This window comes from Baudoinia panamericana, assembly GCF_000338955.1.
Source record: "Baudoinia panamericana UAMH 10762 unplaced genomic scaffold BAUCOscaffold_4, whole genome shotgun sequence".
Lineage (NCBI taxonomy): Eukaryota > Fungi > Ascomycota > Dothideomycetes > Mycosphaerellales > Teratosphaeriaceae > Baudoinia > Baudoinia panamericana.
This window is the reverse complement of record NW_006911260.1, coordinates 1,225,789-1,243,144: the sequence shown is the minus strand read 5'-3', so window position 1 is coordinate 1,243,144 and position 17,356 is coordinate 1,225,789. Positions and strand designations below refer to the sequence as shown.

The window sequence follows — 17,356 nt, the reverse complement described above, 5'->3', positions numbered from 1 at the left end:
ATGCCCAAGGCGCAGATGATTGTGTTTACAGCAAAGCACGTCGCTCAACTGCCATGCAAGCCTGCTCTGGCCGCTGCGCAACACAGGACTCGAGCTTACAGTCCACGACCACTTTCTGCCACGCTACTGCCGCTCGTCGAGCATGCTCCCCTGGCACCGCCGGACTCGGTTCAGCAAGGGTGCGGTTGAACATTTCCGCGCTCACCCAGCCTTCGAATCCCAGATCGACCAGAATGGCTTTGAGGATCGCCCTAACTGGCAAATAAGCGCCCCGCTCCTGTTCTCCATAGAATAACCTGCAGTTCCGTGACCAGCTCATCCGGGCCGGCTGTCCTGCTTCATAGTACTCGTGCCCTTCGATGAGTGGTTGAGTAAGGTATTCGGCGTCCACTACCTGCACGTAGACGATCTTGCTCACGTCCACGGTACGCACGAGTCGGTCTACGGATGCCTTGGTCGCTGCCTCCGCGTTTGGAGTGCGTCGGTGTGGTGCGGTAGGGTCGGCGTATATTCGCGCAGCCATGTTGAACGTATCCAAGCAGAGGCCGAAGTTTGGTCGGTCGACTAGTTGCACTATTTTCCAGCTTTGCTCCCAAGTGTCGGAATAGGTACCCCAGGCTAGAGATTCGTAGGCGAATTGGATGCCTTCTGGCGCTCCCAAATCCGCTACTTTGCGCAAGTCAGAGATGATGAGTTTGAGGTCACCGCTCGCTTGGTCCACAGGCAGGAAGCTTGAGGGGATGGATATGATGTGCGTGTTTAGCACGTGTGCTAATTGGATCCATAGATGCATCTCCTTGACGCGTTGGGCATGGCACTGACGATCTCGGAGGCCTTCGTAATGCATGAAGGGTTGTAGACACACGATTGCAATGCCGCGTTCAACGCAGAGCGAGCGGACAGTCTGAGCGGCGAGGAGAAGGTTGGTCGCAGTGACTCCGCCCGGGTAAGATTTGGCGACGTACTCGAGGTCTTCGTAGAAGAGCTCAATGTCGAAGCCGTGCTTGGCGGCTTGGTCGAGTTTCGAAGGCATGGAGTGTACCCATGCGCGGCCGAGAGAGTGCGAGCTAATTGCAGGGCGGCAAGGCATCTTGCCTGTTACAATATGAATCTGATTCAAGCGATATTGTGGAAAGAGAATAAAACAGTACGGAGCTATCACTGTAAAGAGTGGTACGTTGCAGTTTTGAAGTAGGAGTGGACAAGAGGTCCGGTGTCTGAGCAAGGAAGGGCTACTGCACTTACGGAACAGCCGTGGCTAATGTTGAACTTGCTGATATCTCTTGCGCCTGTAGACCGATGATAGCGTCTTGGACGGTCTGATCGTGTCCGCTAGAGAAGTCGCATCGTGGTATGGGGTCGAGACGGGGTCTGCGAAGTGGCGACGCAGTCGCCAAAGCACACTTCCGGCGAACTGAAGAATGTTCATCCGGACATTGTTGATCCGAGCACGGTATGATGAACAATGACTCACATCCACATCTAGACATCACCCACCCGACCTACACACACCATTAGAGTTCATCCGGTGCTCATTCGGAAGCACATGGCTGGTTGTGTGTTGAGGTTGGCGTGATGACAGTGTAAGGTCGACTTATGGCATGAAGCTACTGCAACATGGGAGTGTACATTCTGACACCGTAGTTGAACCGCGAAGTGAGAGGAGGCCTCTGTGTGGTGACTACTCCATTGACCTTGCTACTTGTAAGTTCGAATAGATATCTGTGATATACCACTTTGCTCGTTCAGCAGTCTGAGTCGCAGGCGCGCGCAATATCATGGCCTCAGCACCGACTCGCAGTCCAATCAACATCGCTGTAGTAGGTATTGGGCAGATTGGACCCAGACATGTCCAGAGCATTCTCGGCTGTCGTGATGCGACACTTCTCTGCGTCGTTGATCCAGGTCCGAGCGCAGTCGACGTCGCCACAAGCTTGGGTACGAAGCTGTTCCCTTCTGTGGCCGCCATGCTCGAGGAGTGCAGGCCGGACGGCGCGTACGTGTGCACGCCAAACAGCGTCCATGCTGCCAACGCTGCGGAGCTACTGAAGGCCGGCATCCATGTCTTGGTTGAAAAACCAATAGCTACCATAGTAGCAGACGGAAAGAGGGTTGTAGAGCTCGCTCGCTCGTCTGAAAGGCACCTGTTAGTCGGCCATCACCGGCGCTTTAACCCCTTTGTTGTCGCTGCGAAAGATGCCTTGTCTAAAGGGGTAGTAGGAACAGTGATTGCTGTATCAGGTCTATGGATGACAGGCAAACCCGACTCCTACTATCTGCCTCCCACCGAGTGGAGACGCAGATCTGGCATTGGCGGCCCAATCCTGATTAACCTTATTCACGAGGTCGACATCCTCATGTATCTACTAGGACCCATTACCCGTGTATACGCAGAGATGACGCTTTCATCCCGTGGGTACGAGGCTGAAGAAGGCGCTGCGGTATTACTGCGCTTCACTTCTGGCGTTGTTGGCACATTCCTGCTTTCGGACGCGACACCTTCGAATCATAACTTCGAGTCTGCCACTGGTGAGAACCCGATCGTGCCGAGAGCCGGTAAAGATATTTACCGCATCTTCGGCTCGGAAGGTACGCTTAGTGTTGGAGATCAAGTCCTAACCAGGCATGCTGATGGTACCGCACGAAACTGGACGGAGCCAATCCATGATGAATCCATTGGAGTTATACGCACGATCCCTTTTGATGCGCAAGTCGCTCATTTTGTAGAGGTTGTGAGAGGCACAGAGGAGCCGCGATGCAGTGGAGAAGACGGTTTGCGTGCGTTAGTCGTCTGCGACGCTATCAAGCGAGCAATAGCATCTGGGAATGCAGTGGATATCTAAATCCATAGCCATGGTCTTTATATGAAGTTCCTGTTGACATAGAACATGCATTAGGCGGTGGCAGGAGACGGATCACCCGTTGTAGCAGGCAGTGAACGGGTTATCTGTTGCAGAAGTTGTACAATCCACGCCGTATATACAAATCATCCTTTGTTCTTCATACCTTCTCATGATGCTCGAGCTTCTCCTTTGCGACGCTGAGCCCAGCACCCTCCGCATCATGGCGGAACTCTTCCTCTCGGGCCATGTCTTCCTCATGAATTTGTCTATGCGCCTTGCGAACAGGCTTGACCTGGAAGAGACGGTCCATCGACTCAAGTGGGATACCTTTGGTCTCCGGAACAAGGAAATAAACGAACGGAATCGAAAGGATCATCATCGATGCGAAGACTGCAGCAATAGTTAGCACTTGCATGACTACAGTACTTGCGGGAAGGAGACTTACAGTAATACACGCCACAGCCCGATGGACCCATCGTATTAAACATCTGCGGCGTGAATCGGGAGATGATGAAGTTCCAAAACCAGTTGTTCGCTGCAGCGTTTGCCTGACCCAAGCTGCGAGTATTCTGATCGAACATCTGAACATTGATGGGTAGGGGGTTAGCTACTTCTCGAACCGCGAGGATCTCTGCTCAACACTCTGCTTACCTCGCTGTTAAGCACCCATGGCGTTCCATTCCATGAAGGTGTGTAGAAAGCAGTCCAGAGGTAGAAGAAGAACACTGCTGCAACGCCTCCAGGTCCGAGGCGGGTGGTCTTGTGCGTTGCAACGTTGGTGGCGTTAATGTAGCCGCCAATTATCCACATGCAAACACTCCCTCCCGCAGCACCAATCATGAGCAGGTTACGACGGCCGAGTCGGTCGATGAGGAAGAAGAGCCAGACGAGGGTGAGTGCCGTCTTTACCACGCCAAAGAGGCCGGTAGTGAAGAAGCTTGTGTTGGTGCCAACGATACCGATCGACCTGAACACAGTAGGAGAGTAGTAGTTGATAGCATTGATGCCGCTACCATTCTGCCATAGGAAAAGCATGCCACCGAGGAAGAAGCGCCATTGTACTGCACGACTGCTGCCAACGGCCTTGAATGGCTTCCAGAACCCGATGCCAATGGTTGCAGCTTGCTCTTCGAGGGCAAGGTCCATGAAGGCGACCTCCTCAACGATATACAAGTCATCTGCCTCGAGGTTGCGAATCCAGCTTAGGTTCTTCAGTGCTTCTTGTCTCCTGTTCTTGGATAACAGCCAACGCGGCGACTCTCGCAGCCATATGGCGCCAATGAAGAGCAGACCAGCTGGAATGAGCTGAACGGCGAACGGTATAAGCCACTGCCTGTGACTGGGCTTCATTGTCTCCGAAAGGCCGTAGTTGATCCAAAAGCCGACGAGGCCGCCAATCTGCCAACCAAGCTCGTAAATACCGACGAGTCTACCACGAACGGCGGGCGGGCTGAGCTCGGATATGTAGATAGGAACGATCATAGAACATCCACCAACACCCATGCCAGCAAGGACACGTCCAGCGTAAATGGGGCCGAGGCCGTGTGCGCCACTGGCGTCGAGCATGATTCCCGCACCAAGGATGAAGATGACTGACCAGAGCCATAGGCTGCGCTTACGGCCGAGAAAGTATGCTGATGCGTAGGCGAAGATGGAACCGAAGAAGGCACCTGCTTGGTAGACAGAGACTATGTTCGCCTTAACAAGAGCAAGCTCGCTGGTCGACAGCTTCGCAAAGCCGAACTCTTTCGTGAAAGCAGGGAGTGCCAGTGTCGTGCCAATGAACGCAGAGTCATAACCGATCTAAACATGCTTTAGCCGCGGGACTCGACCCAGGCTTTGAGAGACTTGTGGCGCGAGCGTACCATGCATGATGCAAAAGAGGCAATGGCGGCGCAGGTATACACCCTCCAGTTGTAGACAGCCTTGGGCGTTGGCCTGTCCTCGACAAGTGTGAGTAGGCCCATGATGATTAACGATGTATCACGACAATGCTGTCAAGTTGAGACTAGGGAGTGAAACCGATGTGGTGTAGAATTGAAGAGCGGGGACGAAGGAAGATATATCTGCATCACAAACCGTGCAGCCCCGTGGGGCAGGTGTCTACAAGAAGTCGGAGGCGCTCGCATGAGCTAGCTCCATGTCGCGTCTATGCAGGCTTTGAGCGGTATTCACCCTCTCCGCATGGCTAGCCAGGATCTAGATGCGAGGAAGGCGGAGAGAAATTGCAAAGTTTGCGGAGCTTGGCCTGTATTGGAAGTGGAAGAATGTTCACCCACTAGGAAGAACAATGAGCATTTGTGGAGCAACTGCGTTGTCGAGACGAGGCGTCAAGCCCAATGGCTCTACACCGCGATCTAAGTCCAAGCATGAAACACAGCACGGCTCATTGTGCCACGGAAGCCGTTACAAAGCTGGCCCTTGTCGGCAACAGCAGCACCATGTACCGATGTCAAGGAACACCATCAGGTTTCGTCAATGACTTACTCGAAAATATAATAAGCCTATATTGAATGATAACGTTGGATCACTCTGCGTCTAACACCATAGACTTTTCGCCTTAGACGCTTCGGCTTTGCTGTTACAACGATGGCTGCGAACGGTTTGATCACATGCCCGGATCCAGCAGTTGACCACCTTGACCGTCACGGCTACCTATTTGGTTGGCCGATTGCGCACTCAATGAGCCCACTCTTTCACCAGACGATATACGACAATCTCGGTTTACGATGGAGTCAGTTACCACTGCCTTCCACAGATATGGATCACTTCCTTCAGCTTATTCGGCATCCGAAATGCTATGGTGAGCTTTCCACTCCATCCAGGCCTCTGGAAATAGTTTTGATTGACCACAATCTCAGGCTCCGCAGTGACCATGCCGCATAAGGTTGCCATCATTCCGCACCTTGACGACCTAACACCGGAAGGTCGAGCTGTGGGAGCCTGCAATACTATTTTCCGGCGAGGTTCACGATTCGTGGGCACCAACACGGACACCATTGGCGTGCGCGAAAGCTTTTACCAGAACGTGGCAAGTCCGGACCAGGTCTTTCACGGCAGGCCAGGTATGGTCATTGGAGGCGGTGGCGCCGCGCGATCGGCAGTCTACGCCCTGGTAAACTTCATGAAGTGCCCCACAGTCTATCTTGTCAACCGTGATGCCACGGAAGTTGACGCAGTGATAGGGTGGTGTAAATCTCAAGGCTATGGTGATGGACTCCAGCATGTGTCTACGGCGGCGCAGGCGGAGGCTCTTGCGGGTCCCGGCGCTATTGTTGCATGCGTGCCTAACTTCCCACCAGTAACGGAAGCTGAGAAGGAGGCGCGGAGAGTAACAGAAGCTTTTTTGAGCAAATCGCACAAAGGTGCAATACTTGAGATGTGCTACCATCCAACGCCATGGACCGAGATCGCTGCGCTTGCAGAGAAGGCTGGATGGCAGGTCATCCTCGGTACTGAAGCCGTCATCTACCAAGGCCTGGAGCAAGATCGATACTGGTACGCGAACGCTTAACAACAGTCCTCACTTTTTGTCGAAGATAAGGCTAACGATGGTGTCTGATACCTTCAGGACAGGTCGACCGCTCGAAGAGCTGCCAGTCCAAAAGGTGAAGGATGTGATATCGCAGGAGCTGAGCAAGGCCAGATTGTAGCGTTCAACTGTCGCAGATTTTGTACGGTGTATGGAGGCAATGCCTATGTGAGACTATTGGTCATCTGATCAAGTTTGTACTGGCTCGATCATACTCCGGGTCGGACATAGTCAAGATGCCGCACGCGCTTCCACACCTCACGAACGGTGCGCTCCTGGCCTTGCCGTCCTGTCTCGTGCTCGTTATCACCAGCAGGTCGTATAGCGAGGTACAGTCGCCCACCGAGCTTGACTGGCGTGATCGGTGCAGTCATTGGGTTCTCGGGGGGGTTGGCCGTTGTGGCCAAGCCTCCAGCTTCCTGCAGTATACAGATACCCGCAGCGACATCCCACTCCCTGATGAGGTGTAAGCAGTGTTGTCGCTGATACAGCAGCTGAAAATCGTTAAGCTTACCAGCAACCGCCCTCCCACCAGATATCAAACGACCCCATTGCGCAATAAGCCAGATCTAGCGTCGCAGAGCCTAGACTTCGCACACCATGCACCATGCCGCCCATGCCTTGCCTACCGCCGATCTCGGCAGCCATGTTGACGAAGCTGTCAACCTTTCTGTGCAGGTTGCCATCAGGTAGATCTCGCCGGTCCTTGCCCCATTCGCATGAGAAGATGCACCCTTTAGGTGCTGCTGGCGGCATAGGTGGTATAGGATTGCGGAGTAGCGGCAGCCTCTGTGTTTCGTTGAGCCATGCGCCTTTGCCGCGGCAAGCAGAAAACGTTTGGTTCAAGAACGGAGCGTTGATAACGCCAATCACTGGCTCGCCATCGAGGATGAATCCGATCGAGACACAAAACATTGGGAAGATGTGTGTAAAGTTCACCGTCCCTTTGCAGATAGAGGGGTCGAATGAGCACACAATGAGATGCACAGGATGCCAATATGATGATTCTGGAACTACGTACCGTCGAGCGGATCAACGCACCAGGTCGGCTCTTTACCGATCAAATAGTCCTTCGAGGAGCCTTTGCTGTAAGACTCTTCGCCGACAAAGCTCGGACTTAATCAGTGTCACCATTCTCCGTGGGGTGGTGCGTCCTTCAGAGACATACTGATGGGTCGGGAATCTGCTCGTGATCTCCGTTTTAATGAAAGCCTCAACGTCTGAACAACCATAAGTGTCAAGACTAAGGGCCGTGTAACAAAGGGTTACAGAGAAGTCGCTGCAGGTGAGTTACCTTCATCTGTCTTCGTCACAATATCCACGGCGTTGGCTTTTTCGACGTGCTCCAGATCATGGCGACCCGCAGCTCGATCTCGCCAGCCATCGTCCAGGAGTTTGCCAGCTCGCTTGCCAAGAACCACAGCAAATTCGTAGATTTCATCCAGATCAATGTCTGATATTCTTGACATCGTCGGACGTGTGCACGTTTATGGGTGAGGTAGAGACAGGTTCCAAGTATGGGTCACTGGCTCGCGGTGTTTCTTCGGGTGTAGTAAAATTGCCATGGCACAGCCGTATGGTGCACATTTATTGCGGCCAGCGACTGTGAGATTCAGTGCACGTCGTGCAGAAAGATTCATCGTCATCCTCCGGCCGGCTTGATTGCAACATCGAACGAACCGGGAAGTCTTGGGAATCGGGCGCAGTCCTTAGCCACGGGTTTGGCCCCAAGCTGAGAAGGGGCAGTGGAGTTAACCCGCAAACCCCGCCTGCATCTTCGTGCCGCCGAACCGGGCATTCTGGGGAAGCGTGCAGATCTCCTTCGATGCTTCGTATCTCAATTTTGACACAAACCAGCGAACACTGTTCTCGCAAGCCTGAAAGCGCACCCATTGAGGTCATTGAATATCTGCGCGGCTACGGGAACAATATGCCACCTGCCATACACAAGTAATGCGTTTGACAGAGGAGTCGAGTCGAGTTGAGTCAAGTCGAGTCCATTCGTTGACCGATGGTCACACGTGGATTATCCCGCCACTAAGCAATTATGGAATGCATGTGGCGTTCGCTAGCTCATTGAGTAGGGCACAAGCATTGCGGCGTATAAGGTGCCGCGCACGCCCAGCAATCTTACCTGACGGCCGACATCAACAATAAACTCATTGACAAGAAGGCAATTGTACTTCATTCATACCTCAAAGTTGCTGAGAATCGTACGGCGTATCTCGCACTTAGTCGACCATCACGTACAGGCCACAAGCGTGGAACACGAAAGGTTGCTCTACTCGAAGCCAAGCCAGGCCGCAATCTTACTCCATTGAGAAGTCTAGCTAGCGGCGAATCTTCACCTTGACGCCGTAATGGGAGCGACAGCATGGGCAATACCTGTTGGGATTCTTGCAGGCCTTGCTGTCCTATGGTGAATAGATAATCGCCAGTTTCAGGCGAGGCTATGCTGACTCGTGGCAGTTTCATCTTCGTCTGCTGGTGGTTCCCCCGAGCCTGGCGGAAAGGTTCAGCACTGGAGATGAAGGCGATTGCAGAAGATCGTGCCGCAAGGCAAGCGGCGATTGAGCGAGGAGAAGCGCCGCCGACTAAGCCGACAGGTTTCATCGCGCCTGTGGCAGGATACTGATCTTGGGAATGCGCTCCAGAGGCTTTGCGGAGGAGGAATTGTGCTTATGCAGCGACGTGCTTGTGACCGTCAAGTGTTTCTTAAGGGGCCACAGCACAACTTTCTCCCAACGAATTGATGACGCTCAGAGATTATGGATACCTTGGTAGCATACGGGACGGCGCATGACTTTATGCGCTCTGCTGCAACTGTTAATGATCACCTTGATGGCCGCAAACGGATGCAACACGCGCTTCGCATTTGCGATGCGTCATCATTGCAACCATGCAAATGTCTATCACCCGCAAGAAGTGTTCATGCTCTCACGGGATTCTAAACGCCTCGCTCAAATACGCAGACTGCATTTTTGCTCGCTTCAACGCACAGACAAGTCCAGCACAATGACGATGGCCACTTCAGCCATCCAATCCATCCTCCCATCCTCCACTAATCTGCAAATAGCCTTTGACCCTGGCCCTACAGTCCTCCAAACCATCCCCGAGCGCCTCTCTCCACTGCTTCTCCACCTCGCCCACCTTCTCCTTGAGATCCTGCGTCAGTCGCTCTTCGGCCTCCTGCAGTACGGCACGATCGGGAGTATGCGGGCTCGCAGCCGAGCCATGAATCTCCACGAGTCGGACATGGCCCTTGGTACTAGCCGTACGGACTTCGTGGAGCAGACACAGGAGGTTGATCTCTGACTCGATGAATTGGTAAGCACTCTTTTCCGCATGGCTGAGGAGGCAATAAAGGTACTGCAACGGGTGGTCGTGATAACTCGGGTTTTCTTCGTATTCGAGCTCGGGGATGTGGATATCGAGTTCTTCGAGTGCGGAAGGTAACCCGGTGGCAACGTCCAATAGACTGGGAGCAATGTCCCAAAAAGCCGACATCTGGTCCTCGACACCCCGGCTAACATGCATCTCGACGATTCGCTGCAGCTCCTCGTGCCGCTTGACAAAGTCTCGCGCAAAGGCCAATTGCCGGTCTCTGCTGTCCTTGCCGAAGAACGCAGTCGCTTCATCAATTTTCGCCTGAGCTCGTTGAATCCGATACGGCGTAAGTATAACTTCCGAATACTGCTCGCTTCGATTCGCGTGAAGGTCAAATGTCTCTGTATGCAATTGCTCCCGCGCTTCAAATAGCCACTTGAGCAATGTCAACTTCTCGAGCCGCTCGGGTTGCTCATCACCCTCTTCCTGTGCTTGATTTGGGTCAGCGACGTGGTTGCTCGTCTCTAGATCCAGCTTCAGGCGCTCAATGCACTCATCAGCCGTTTTTAGCCGTGCCAGTAAGAGCTCGTTCAACGGCTGCGCGACCTGCGTTTCATAGCGTTCGAAGTTCGTCCGAGCTTCCGCTTTGCCACGTTCTGCTTCTTCTTTGTCGAATGCGGCTTCTTCCTGCGCAGCTTGTGCGAAGCTCATCGTACCGTTCCCGAGTTTCGTTTGTATGCCTGAATGCAGCCTAGCGCGGCGCTCTTTAGCGAGTTCGTTATGCTGCTTTCGGATAACAAAGTCGCGATCCAAGAAATTGTTCTTGATCTGCTGGATATCAATGTGATTCGTCATTGTGCGATGCTCATTCCGTAGATCGGCCAGCATCGGATGGCTGTTATTCAGGGCGGGATGATGTCGAGGATATGGCGGAGGAAGTGTGACAAGGCGAGAGATGTCCAGTGGACCGCCGACAGATACTGCAGATGATTTGCGTTCCTGTGCCTGCCGTGGAGTAGGCATAGGTGTTTTGAAGTCGTTGCCCTCATGCCAGCCCACTTTCTCAGGCGGATACTCACTGCCAGTTAGGACACTTCTCGCGCCAGACGTGTCAGAGCTCTGAGGGAGGGCGGGCGATGGCTCAGCAGTCCCTGCCAATTCAGACGCTCTAACACCCATGTATTTCGTTTCGCGCTGACTCCTTTCAATCCGCTCGGGTCTCCCGATCGACCCTGAACCGGACCCAGACTGGCTTTGCTCCCACCACCTGCTTGGGGCGCGGCCGCGTGAGCTGTCCTCGTCTGGCACTGTACTTTGAGCCATGCTAGGAATCGGGGACAGGGTAGGCTTGAAAGATTCCGCCCAATGACGTGACTCAGTAGCGCGCTCCAACGCAGACTCCGCTGCGTCTCCAATCGAACACAAATCCGTAGCCGGCGTGTTCTCCCCGAACGAAGAGGCTGAGCTTGGTACTCCATATGTCGAGCCAGGCTGCTCATCCGACGCCCAGGATGGCACGGTTGGATCGAAAGAGGACATGGAGGTGGTTGGAGTGAGTGCTCGCTTGCTGCTCCGGGTATACGACCGCCACATATCCCCCGTAAGGTCAACAATATCACTTGCCATGGCGGTGTATGCAGAATGATAACGATCACGACGGAGACGGGATTCGTGAACGATAAAGTTTGCAAACAGCTCCAAGCGCACTCCATCCGATGCTGCAAAAGCCTCCTTTTCGATGAAAACGCGATGTCGCTCCAATGATTGCAACGCAAAGGCGTCAAGTTTGGCTGATGGTTTCGCTGAGCCCGCCGAATGCGGCCGCCCGGGTGTGAGCGGCGTCAATGCAGCGGCGCCGGCACTGGGCGTACGAAGCATGATTGTCGCCGACCTCGTATCGTGTCGCTGGACTGCAGTTTCCTTTCCTACGCTAGGCGTATACGGAGGGGTCATCATGCTCGGGGGCGCCTTGGGCGCCTGCGCGGCTGGCGCAACTACAGCATTGGCTTGCGGACCAGAGTTGGATTCACCAGTAGGCTCTGCGTAACCGGAGGCTGCGCGTATGTGCTCCCGTCTTCGACTTATGGTGCTGTCTACAGGATCTGATAGCTTGCCACTACGCTTTGACTCGTCACTGGAGGGCGAGCGATCGCCGCTTCGGCGCTCTTTGGCCCTCCGGCTGCGAGAACGTCGCTCACGCAGACCCTCACCACGACCTCCACGCGTCGTAGGCCGCCTGGAAACCGAGCTCTCATGATGCGCGCCGGTGTCAATACGCAAAGGTTGGTATGAGACATCAGGCTCCAGAACCTGATTCGCAGGCGTGGCGTCAGTCGAAACAGGCACATCCTGGTCTTCTGTCCAATTTGCCGGTGTCGGCGGGACAGGTCCGAGACTAGAAGGTTGAGCAGCCCGTCTTGGGTACGCCGGGGGAAGCACACTCGTTTTTGCTTCTACGAGCACGCCATGACCTGACGAAGAGTCTGGAAACCTGCTTAGGCTCTGTGATCTTGCTCCAGCAGGAGGTGGGCCAGGAGGTGGGCCAGGCAGAGGCATACCAGGCTGCCAGCCGTTCTCTGGCGATGCGTGCCGTGACAACTGTCCCTGATCACCCGCAAACGATCGCATGGTCCCGGTTGACGCTGCTCGTCTTGCCGCAGGCGCCCTGATCTCCGCGGAATTGGATAACTGCATACTGCTGCTTGCTTGCGGATCGTTCGAATAGACCGGTTGCTTGCCCCTCAGGTTAAGATTCGTAAGGAAAGCGCGCGTGCTCGATATGCCAGAGGCTGAGCGGTCCCGGTGCCGCGACGTCATCGCGCTCGGCGGAGGCGGAAAGGCAGGCGACACTGGTACCTGCGGTGAACCTCGTGCAGTCGCTGCAAACGTCAACGGCGACGAGGCGAAACCCATGTCATCTATCAACGGCGACAATGTCGTGGTGTGGGTTGCGGAGGCACTAGAGCTCTCAGTTGAGTAAGGAGGTGGTGGAGACGGCATAGCCTCTACTTAGGCATCAGCTACACGACCATGACTGACACACAGTAAAGCTTGGCTAGTGGCCAAGGTCTCATACCTTCCATGCCCGTCGCCTCTCGCGTATTGGGCGGAGCATTGCCATGCCTGCCAAAGACCATCTGGGCGCCGGATGCCTGCCCGCTCTGACTCCATTGGCGAGGGTTGTACGGTTCCATTGGAAGAGCCCGGCTGGCCACTACTGCGGTAAGTGGGTTAAGAGCACTTGAGGCTCGGGGATTTAGTGCAACCGGCGTGCTTGGACTGAAGGGAAATGGTGTCGCATTGCCATCAGAAATCGGAGTGGGAGACGCCAGCGGAGCACCTTGAACCCTGAGGAAATGAGTAGTCAGAGATGGAGGTTGGGCGGGCACATGCCGGCGTCTCTGGCCATAGGACTCTCCGGGTCCGTTGCTCCCACCTGGGCGAGGCGCGGGTGAAGGGGGCGGAAGGGCGGCGTGATGATGCCGACTCATCACCATACCTCGCCCTTACATGAGCGACACTGCAGCGTTACTTACTGGAGACCCGCCACTACACCCGTATGGGAGAAAGCAAGCTCAGTGACGAGCTACAGCGCCGATAAAGACGCGTAGCGAGTGAGAGCGCGAAGGCGGCATATGAGTGAGACACTTGCACAAACGCTGTCAACGTGCGACGCGCAGGCCCGACATTAGCACGAAGCTAGGGTGTGACGAAGATGTACCACAACGCGGTTGTTTTATTCGTAGGACAGGCAGAGCGCAGGAAGAGCCGTGGAGTTACTCCCACCAAAACCGACGGGGCCTATCATTGGCCAAGCTTTAAAGTCTAAGGGCGTATTAACGACCCAGCAACGTGGCTCTCTCACCCGCCAAACGAGTGACCAACGCGCACCGCATGGCAGACATGCATGGAAGCGATGAGAAAGGCCTATCACAACTTCTGCTGAAGCGCTGCTTACGAGTGGCGTTGTCGTCCCGCTGTCTCCCGCGCGTGCATTGCTTGGCGCGGCTGTAGCCGCCATAGGGGAGATAGCGCAGACGGAGGGAACATCAACACGGACCGTGGCGAGAGTGTCAGACGTGGCAGAATGTCCAAGACGTGCTGGTCGTGAGCAAGATCTCTTCTGGCCAAGGTGCGATCATTTTCATTGAAACTACATACCGTGCCGAGCCGACCCTACCACTATATCATTAGCAAAAAACGCGGCAACCATCTGTTCCAGCGGCTTCAGCGGAGGGTCTCACCTTTCAGCACAGCTCCGCTTATGCGGCCGATTTCAGTGCCGTGTCGGTGCATCTAACTTCCCACGAGGCGGGAAGGATGGCTCTCACTTGCCCTCAGCCCTGCGGACCAGCTGCTCATCGAGCACAACAGGCTCGTACTTGGTCCTGTCACCCTTCTTCTGCGCCATGACCAAGTCACCTTTGAAGTATATGATGATGCCACCCTTGCCAGTCGCGCTCGCCGTGATTCGAAATAGTGGCAGTCCTGTTTGGGAATGCGCTTCACGGAGCGGTACCAGAGTAAGATCCTCTTCGGCACACCATGCTTCCACGATATCTTTGAAATCTATGTCTTCAGTACGGCGCTTGAGAGCTGGGGGTTTTGGCGCGTCCAGTTGCCGCGCAAGCTCTCGCGCAAGCGGCCTGGCGGGTCCAGCGGCCGGAGCAGGCAGCTGCGTAAGCGGAGTGCCTTGGTCGAGCAGATCAAGAGCATTGTCCATCATTGCTCTACCTTGCTGCCACTGCTTGAGAACTTCCGGGTGCAATGACAGCCTTTCCGGAATTTGCTCCTTCCACCACTCGAACCACTGCGCAATCTCTTCGAAGTTGGCATCTTCTGTGGTGAGCCACAAATGGAGCGTTGCGAGCCACTTGGGGAAGAACTCTGCAACGAACAGACGTGCAATGATGTCTGGTTTGAATGAAAACTGCCACTTCAGCACATCCTCAAGCGGCCTTAGATCTTGGTTGGATGGGTCGATGTCAAACTTCTGCGAAAGGTGTAAAGCTAGCCGGGGCAGAAGGTGGCGGACAAGGATATGATCGAACTCAGAGCCTAGCAGATCTCGCCACTCCGTCAAACCTGGCAGTATGCCTGATGAGATATTCCAGCCGCCTAGGACTTGCCGCAGCCGACGTTTCACGTCCACAAGCAGACCACTCGATGCCTTGGCATCAAGCTGGTACGGAGGCAGATATGGGAGCCATGGGAATATCCAGGTGTGAAGTGGTGTACTTTGCAGTGACTGCTGCTTTTGATGATGACTACGCTTTTTTGGATTCCAAGTCTGCAAGGTAGTGGCGAGCTTCGGCACTATCAGCTGGTCAATCAGATTGCCGTAGATAAAGGCCGGGAGTAGTGGCCGCCACGCTTGTACTACAGCAATAAGAGTATTGTAGTCCAGTACATCCCAATTCGTTACGATCATGCGCATCTTTGGCAGCCAGACCGTATAGATAAGTGTCTCATAAGAAGAAGTCGCTGTTTGCCGCCGAGGCTTCCCACTCAGGTCGTCAATGTCTGCATGACCATTCACTGTGGCGACCTCGTGCGTACTCTCGAGGCCAAGGATAGCCTTGATGCGCAGCAAGTCGCTCACAAGCACGTTTGACTCTTGCAGAGGATCCCATCCGGCAATGCTTCGCTTGAAAGTAGGCGCAATGGCGCCAATGGCAGCATCAACCAAGCCGTAGCGCTCAACGTTATGCTCGTATGTCCTCTGAAGGCACTCAAGCTTCTCCAGCGTCTGCTGCCATGAGGCGTCATCGATCGTGCTTTCTAAACCCTCGTCAGGTTGCAATTGCAGACTTTCAATGGCTTGCGTGACAGCCTGCAGTTTCTCGAGCTCCTCCTTTTCTTGCTCGATTTCCACCTGCTGTTGGCCTTCGTGTTCCTCGACGTAAATCTTCTGTTCCTGCACCCCGTGCCAGGCGTCGATGAATGCTTCCAGTTCGAGCCGCTCTCGCTCTGCAATCTTCACCTCCTCAGTGTCTACAGGAGCCGAAGCTGAAGTCATAAGGCCGGCAAAGTCCGTCAAAAGCTTGGTTTGCTTTCCCGTCGCATCAACCATGGAGCGCAGCATCTGGGGCGGCACATCTAGACCCGGTGCAGCCGCTTGTACGTCCGCCACTGTCTTATACCTGGTCTTCAGCTTCCCCTCCGCTCCAGGGGTGCTGGTGCCGCTACCAACACCTTTCATACCGTGAAGCTTTCTTTTCCGTTCTCGTCGCGCTTTTCTCTCTTCTTCACTGCTTCCTTCGTAGTCCTCACCCCGCCGCTCAGCAGCTCGCCTCTGCTCCTGCTTGTATTGCTCTGTACGTTCTTTGACCGCTCCGACACCCGCACCTTGCGGTCGTAATTTGACCTCGATCGGGTTGACGATACCCTCTCCTTCTTTGCCCAAACCCTGTCCTTCTTGGTAGCCCATCTTCGCCATCATTTTCTGTGCGAACGACATTTTGCCTCCATTACCTCCGGCACCACCCAATTTTGGTGCCTTGTGAGCACCTTTGGCAGCGCTTTCATGCTTCCGCTTCGCACTCGAATTCATACTGTATAGCGTCGGTTGTGGTCTACCGAAGTTCGGGATGGGCAGGATACACGCAGTCGGAATGCGATTCATATGACTCGCGCTTGGCTTGAGTTACGGAAGCTTAGTCATTATCATGAGGCTACCATTATATGCGCGGACAGGGACAAGGTATGTTGAAAGAACCGGTCCTGCCACAACCTTAACAATTGTCCGACCAGCCGGAACATTGTGGATGAAACATGTCTTGTCTCACTCCGCGACAATGGCCACGGTGGGGACACTGAGTGACTGAGGGAACATAATCCTGACGAGTATCCATGACAAAGTCGGTCAACGGCGGCCTTGTGCAATCTGAGGAGCACCATGGAAGAAACATTGTCCGTTGCTATCAACAGTGGTCGCATCGTCCTCGTTCATACCGCGTGAACTCAGACCCGTTGGTCGCTGTTGCAACCTTTACGTATAAGTGGAGTTGATATTCGTTATAGACGGTTGTTCAGACCCTCAATCGTTGTGTGACCTGCACAGCTCAGATTTCAATATGTCTCGTAGTGATACGCGAAGGTGATACAGAAACAGCCGCCTGCAAGCCCACTGTCACCCTCGTATGGCCGACTCTTTTTGGCGTTTGCAGTACTCGGAGCAGGCTTGGCGAGCGTGAAAATCCGTCCTTGTAACGTTCTTCCGAGCTGATGCAGTGGGCGCACACACTCGCATGGTACACCGGCTCTATTCGCGCCATGTCTCAGCCTTGCGAATGCATGCTACACCTGGTCAGCGCCGTCGCTGTGCCGTACCGAGTTTTGTTGATTTCCCTGTCACCGGTATAAACACTTGCGTCAGCAAGCGCACAACTAGCGTGAGGTAATTTCGCGGCGCAAAGCATTGGCATGGTCTGAGCAAACGACTGCACAGTCCCGAAGAGGACAGGCGCGGGATTAATCGTGCATGGCCAACATCACCGCATCTCGCCGCGTCGCGCCTCTCGGTTCTTCCATCTGAGAGGGGTGGTTGTTCGGCTGAAGCGGAGGGTTTTCCCTAGCAACAACATTACACTTTGCGCCTTACCGTTAAGGTGGAGTGCTTTCTCTAACCCCTACCCTCAATGAAGCAGTATGT

At 54.4% G+C, this 17,356-nt stretch overlaps 9 protein-coding genes across 9 annotated transcripts; 2 read left to right on the top strand and 7 right to left on the bottom strand.

Moving 5' to 3' along the window:
* Positions 1–25: 25 nt before the first annotated feature.
* On the bottom strand, positions 26–1,090 carry BAUCODRAFT_121208 (uncharacterized protein; the record flags this gene model as incomplete). Its single annotated transcript, XM_007676813.1, has 1 exon — positions 26–1,090. The coding sequence occupies one exon, from the start codon at positions 1,088–1,090 to the stop codon at positions 26–28; it is 1,065 nt and encodes a 354-aa protein (XP_007675003.1).
* Positions 1,091–1,669: 579 nt separating this feature from the next.
* Positions 1,670–2,843, top strand: BAUCODRAFT_86880 (uncharacterized protein; the record flags this gene model as incomplete). The annotated part of the gene is made up of 1 exon (XM_007676519.2): positions 1,670–2,843. Exon 1 carries the CDS (start codon positions 1,779–1,781, stop codon positions 2,841–2,843), a length of 1,065 nt encoding a protein of 354 aa, XP_007674709.1. The 5' UTR covers positions 1,670–1,778.
* On the bottom strand, positions 2,785–4,931 carry BAUCODRAFT_32364 (uncharacterized protein). The gene is made up of 4 exons (XM_007676273.1): positions 4,709–4,931; positions 3,495–4,646; positions 3,289–3,424; positions 2,785–3,233 (listed from the first exon to the last, which is right to left on the bottom strand). The coding sequence occupies exons 1-4, from the start codon at positions 4,808–4,810 to the stop codon at positions 3,001–3,003; spliced, it is 1,623 nt and encodes a 540-aa protein (XP_007674463.1). The 5' UTR covers positions 4,811–4,931; the 3' UTR covers positions 2,785–3,000.
* Positions 4,932–5,161: 230 nt separating this feature from the next.
* Positions 5,162–6,980, top strand: BAUCODRAFT_32361 (uncharacterized protein). The gene is made up of 4 exons (XM_007676272.1): positions 5,162–5,646; positions 5,705–6,341; positions 6,415–6,834; positions 6,893–6,980. Exons 1-3 carry the CDS (start codon positions 5,433–5,435, stop codon positions 6,494–6,496), a joined length of 933 nt encoding a protein of 310 aa, XP_007674462.1. The 5' UTR covers positions 5,162–5,432; the 3' UTR covers positions 6,497–6,834; positions 6,893–6,980.
* A 435-nt stretch (positions 6,981–7,415) lies between these two features.
* Positions 7,416–8,028, bottom strand: BAUCODRAFT_32351 (uncharacterized protein). Its single transcript, XM_007676271.1, has 2 exons — positions 7,670–8,028; positions 7,416–7,595 (listed from the first exon to the last, which is right to left on the bottom strand). The coding sequence occupies exons 1-2, from the start codon at positions 7,842–7,844 to the stop codon at positions 7,429–7,431; spliced, it is 342 nt and encodes a 113-aa protein (XP_007674461.1). The 5' UTR covers positions 7,845–8,028; the 3' UTR covers positions 7,416–7,428.
* Positions 8,029–8,470: 442 nt separating this feature from the next.
* On the bottom strand, positions 8,471–9,092 carry BAUCODRAFT_421869 (uncharacterized protein). The gene is made up of 2 exons (XM_007676812.1): positions 8,570–9,092; positions 8,471–8,509 (listed from the first exon to the last, which is right to left on the bottom strand). Exons 1-2 carry the CDS (start codon positions 8,986–8,988, stop codon positions 8,506–8,508), a joined length of 423 nt encoding a protein of 140 aa, XP_007675002.1. The 5' UTR covers positions 8,989–9,092; the 3' UTR covers positions 8,471–8,505.
* A 313-nt stretch (positions 9,093–9,405) lies between these two features.
* BAUCODRAFT_121202 (uncharacterized protein) lies at positions 9,406–10,881 on the bottom strand (the record flags this gene model as incomplete). Its single annotated transcript, XM_007676811.1, has 1 exon — positions 9,406–10,881. One exon carries the CDS (start codon positions 10,879–10,881, stop codon positions 9,406–9,408), a length of 1,476 nt encoding a protein of 491 aa, XP_007675001.1.
* Positions 10,882–13,786: 2,905 nt separating this feature from the next.
* Positions 13,787–16,366, bottom strand: BAUCODRAFT_32346 (uncharacterized protein). The gene has a single exon (XM_007676270.1). The coding sequence runs from the start codon at positions 16,325–16,327 to the stop codon at positions 14,030–14,032; it is 2,298 nt and encodes a 765-aa protein (XP_007674460.1). The 5' UTR covers positions 16,328–16,366; the 3' UTR covers positions 13,787–14,029.
* Positions 16,367–16,590: 224 nt separating this feature from the next.
* BAUCODRAFT_32344 (uncharacterized protein) lies at positions 16,591–17,165 on the bottom strand. Its single transcript, XM_007676269.1, has one exon. The coding sequence runs from the start codon at positions 16,977–16,979 to the stop codon at positions 16,767–16,769; it is 213 nt and encodes a 70-aa protein (XP_007674459.1). The 5' UTR covers positions 16,980–17,165; the 3' UTR covers positions 16,591–16,766.
* Between the last annotated feature and the right edge of the window lie 191 nt (positions 17,166–17,356).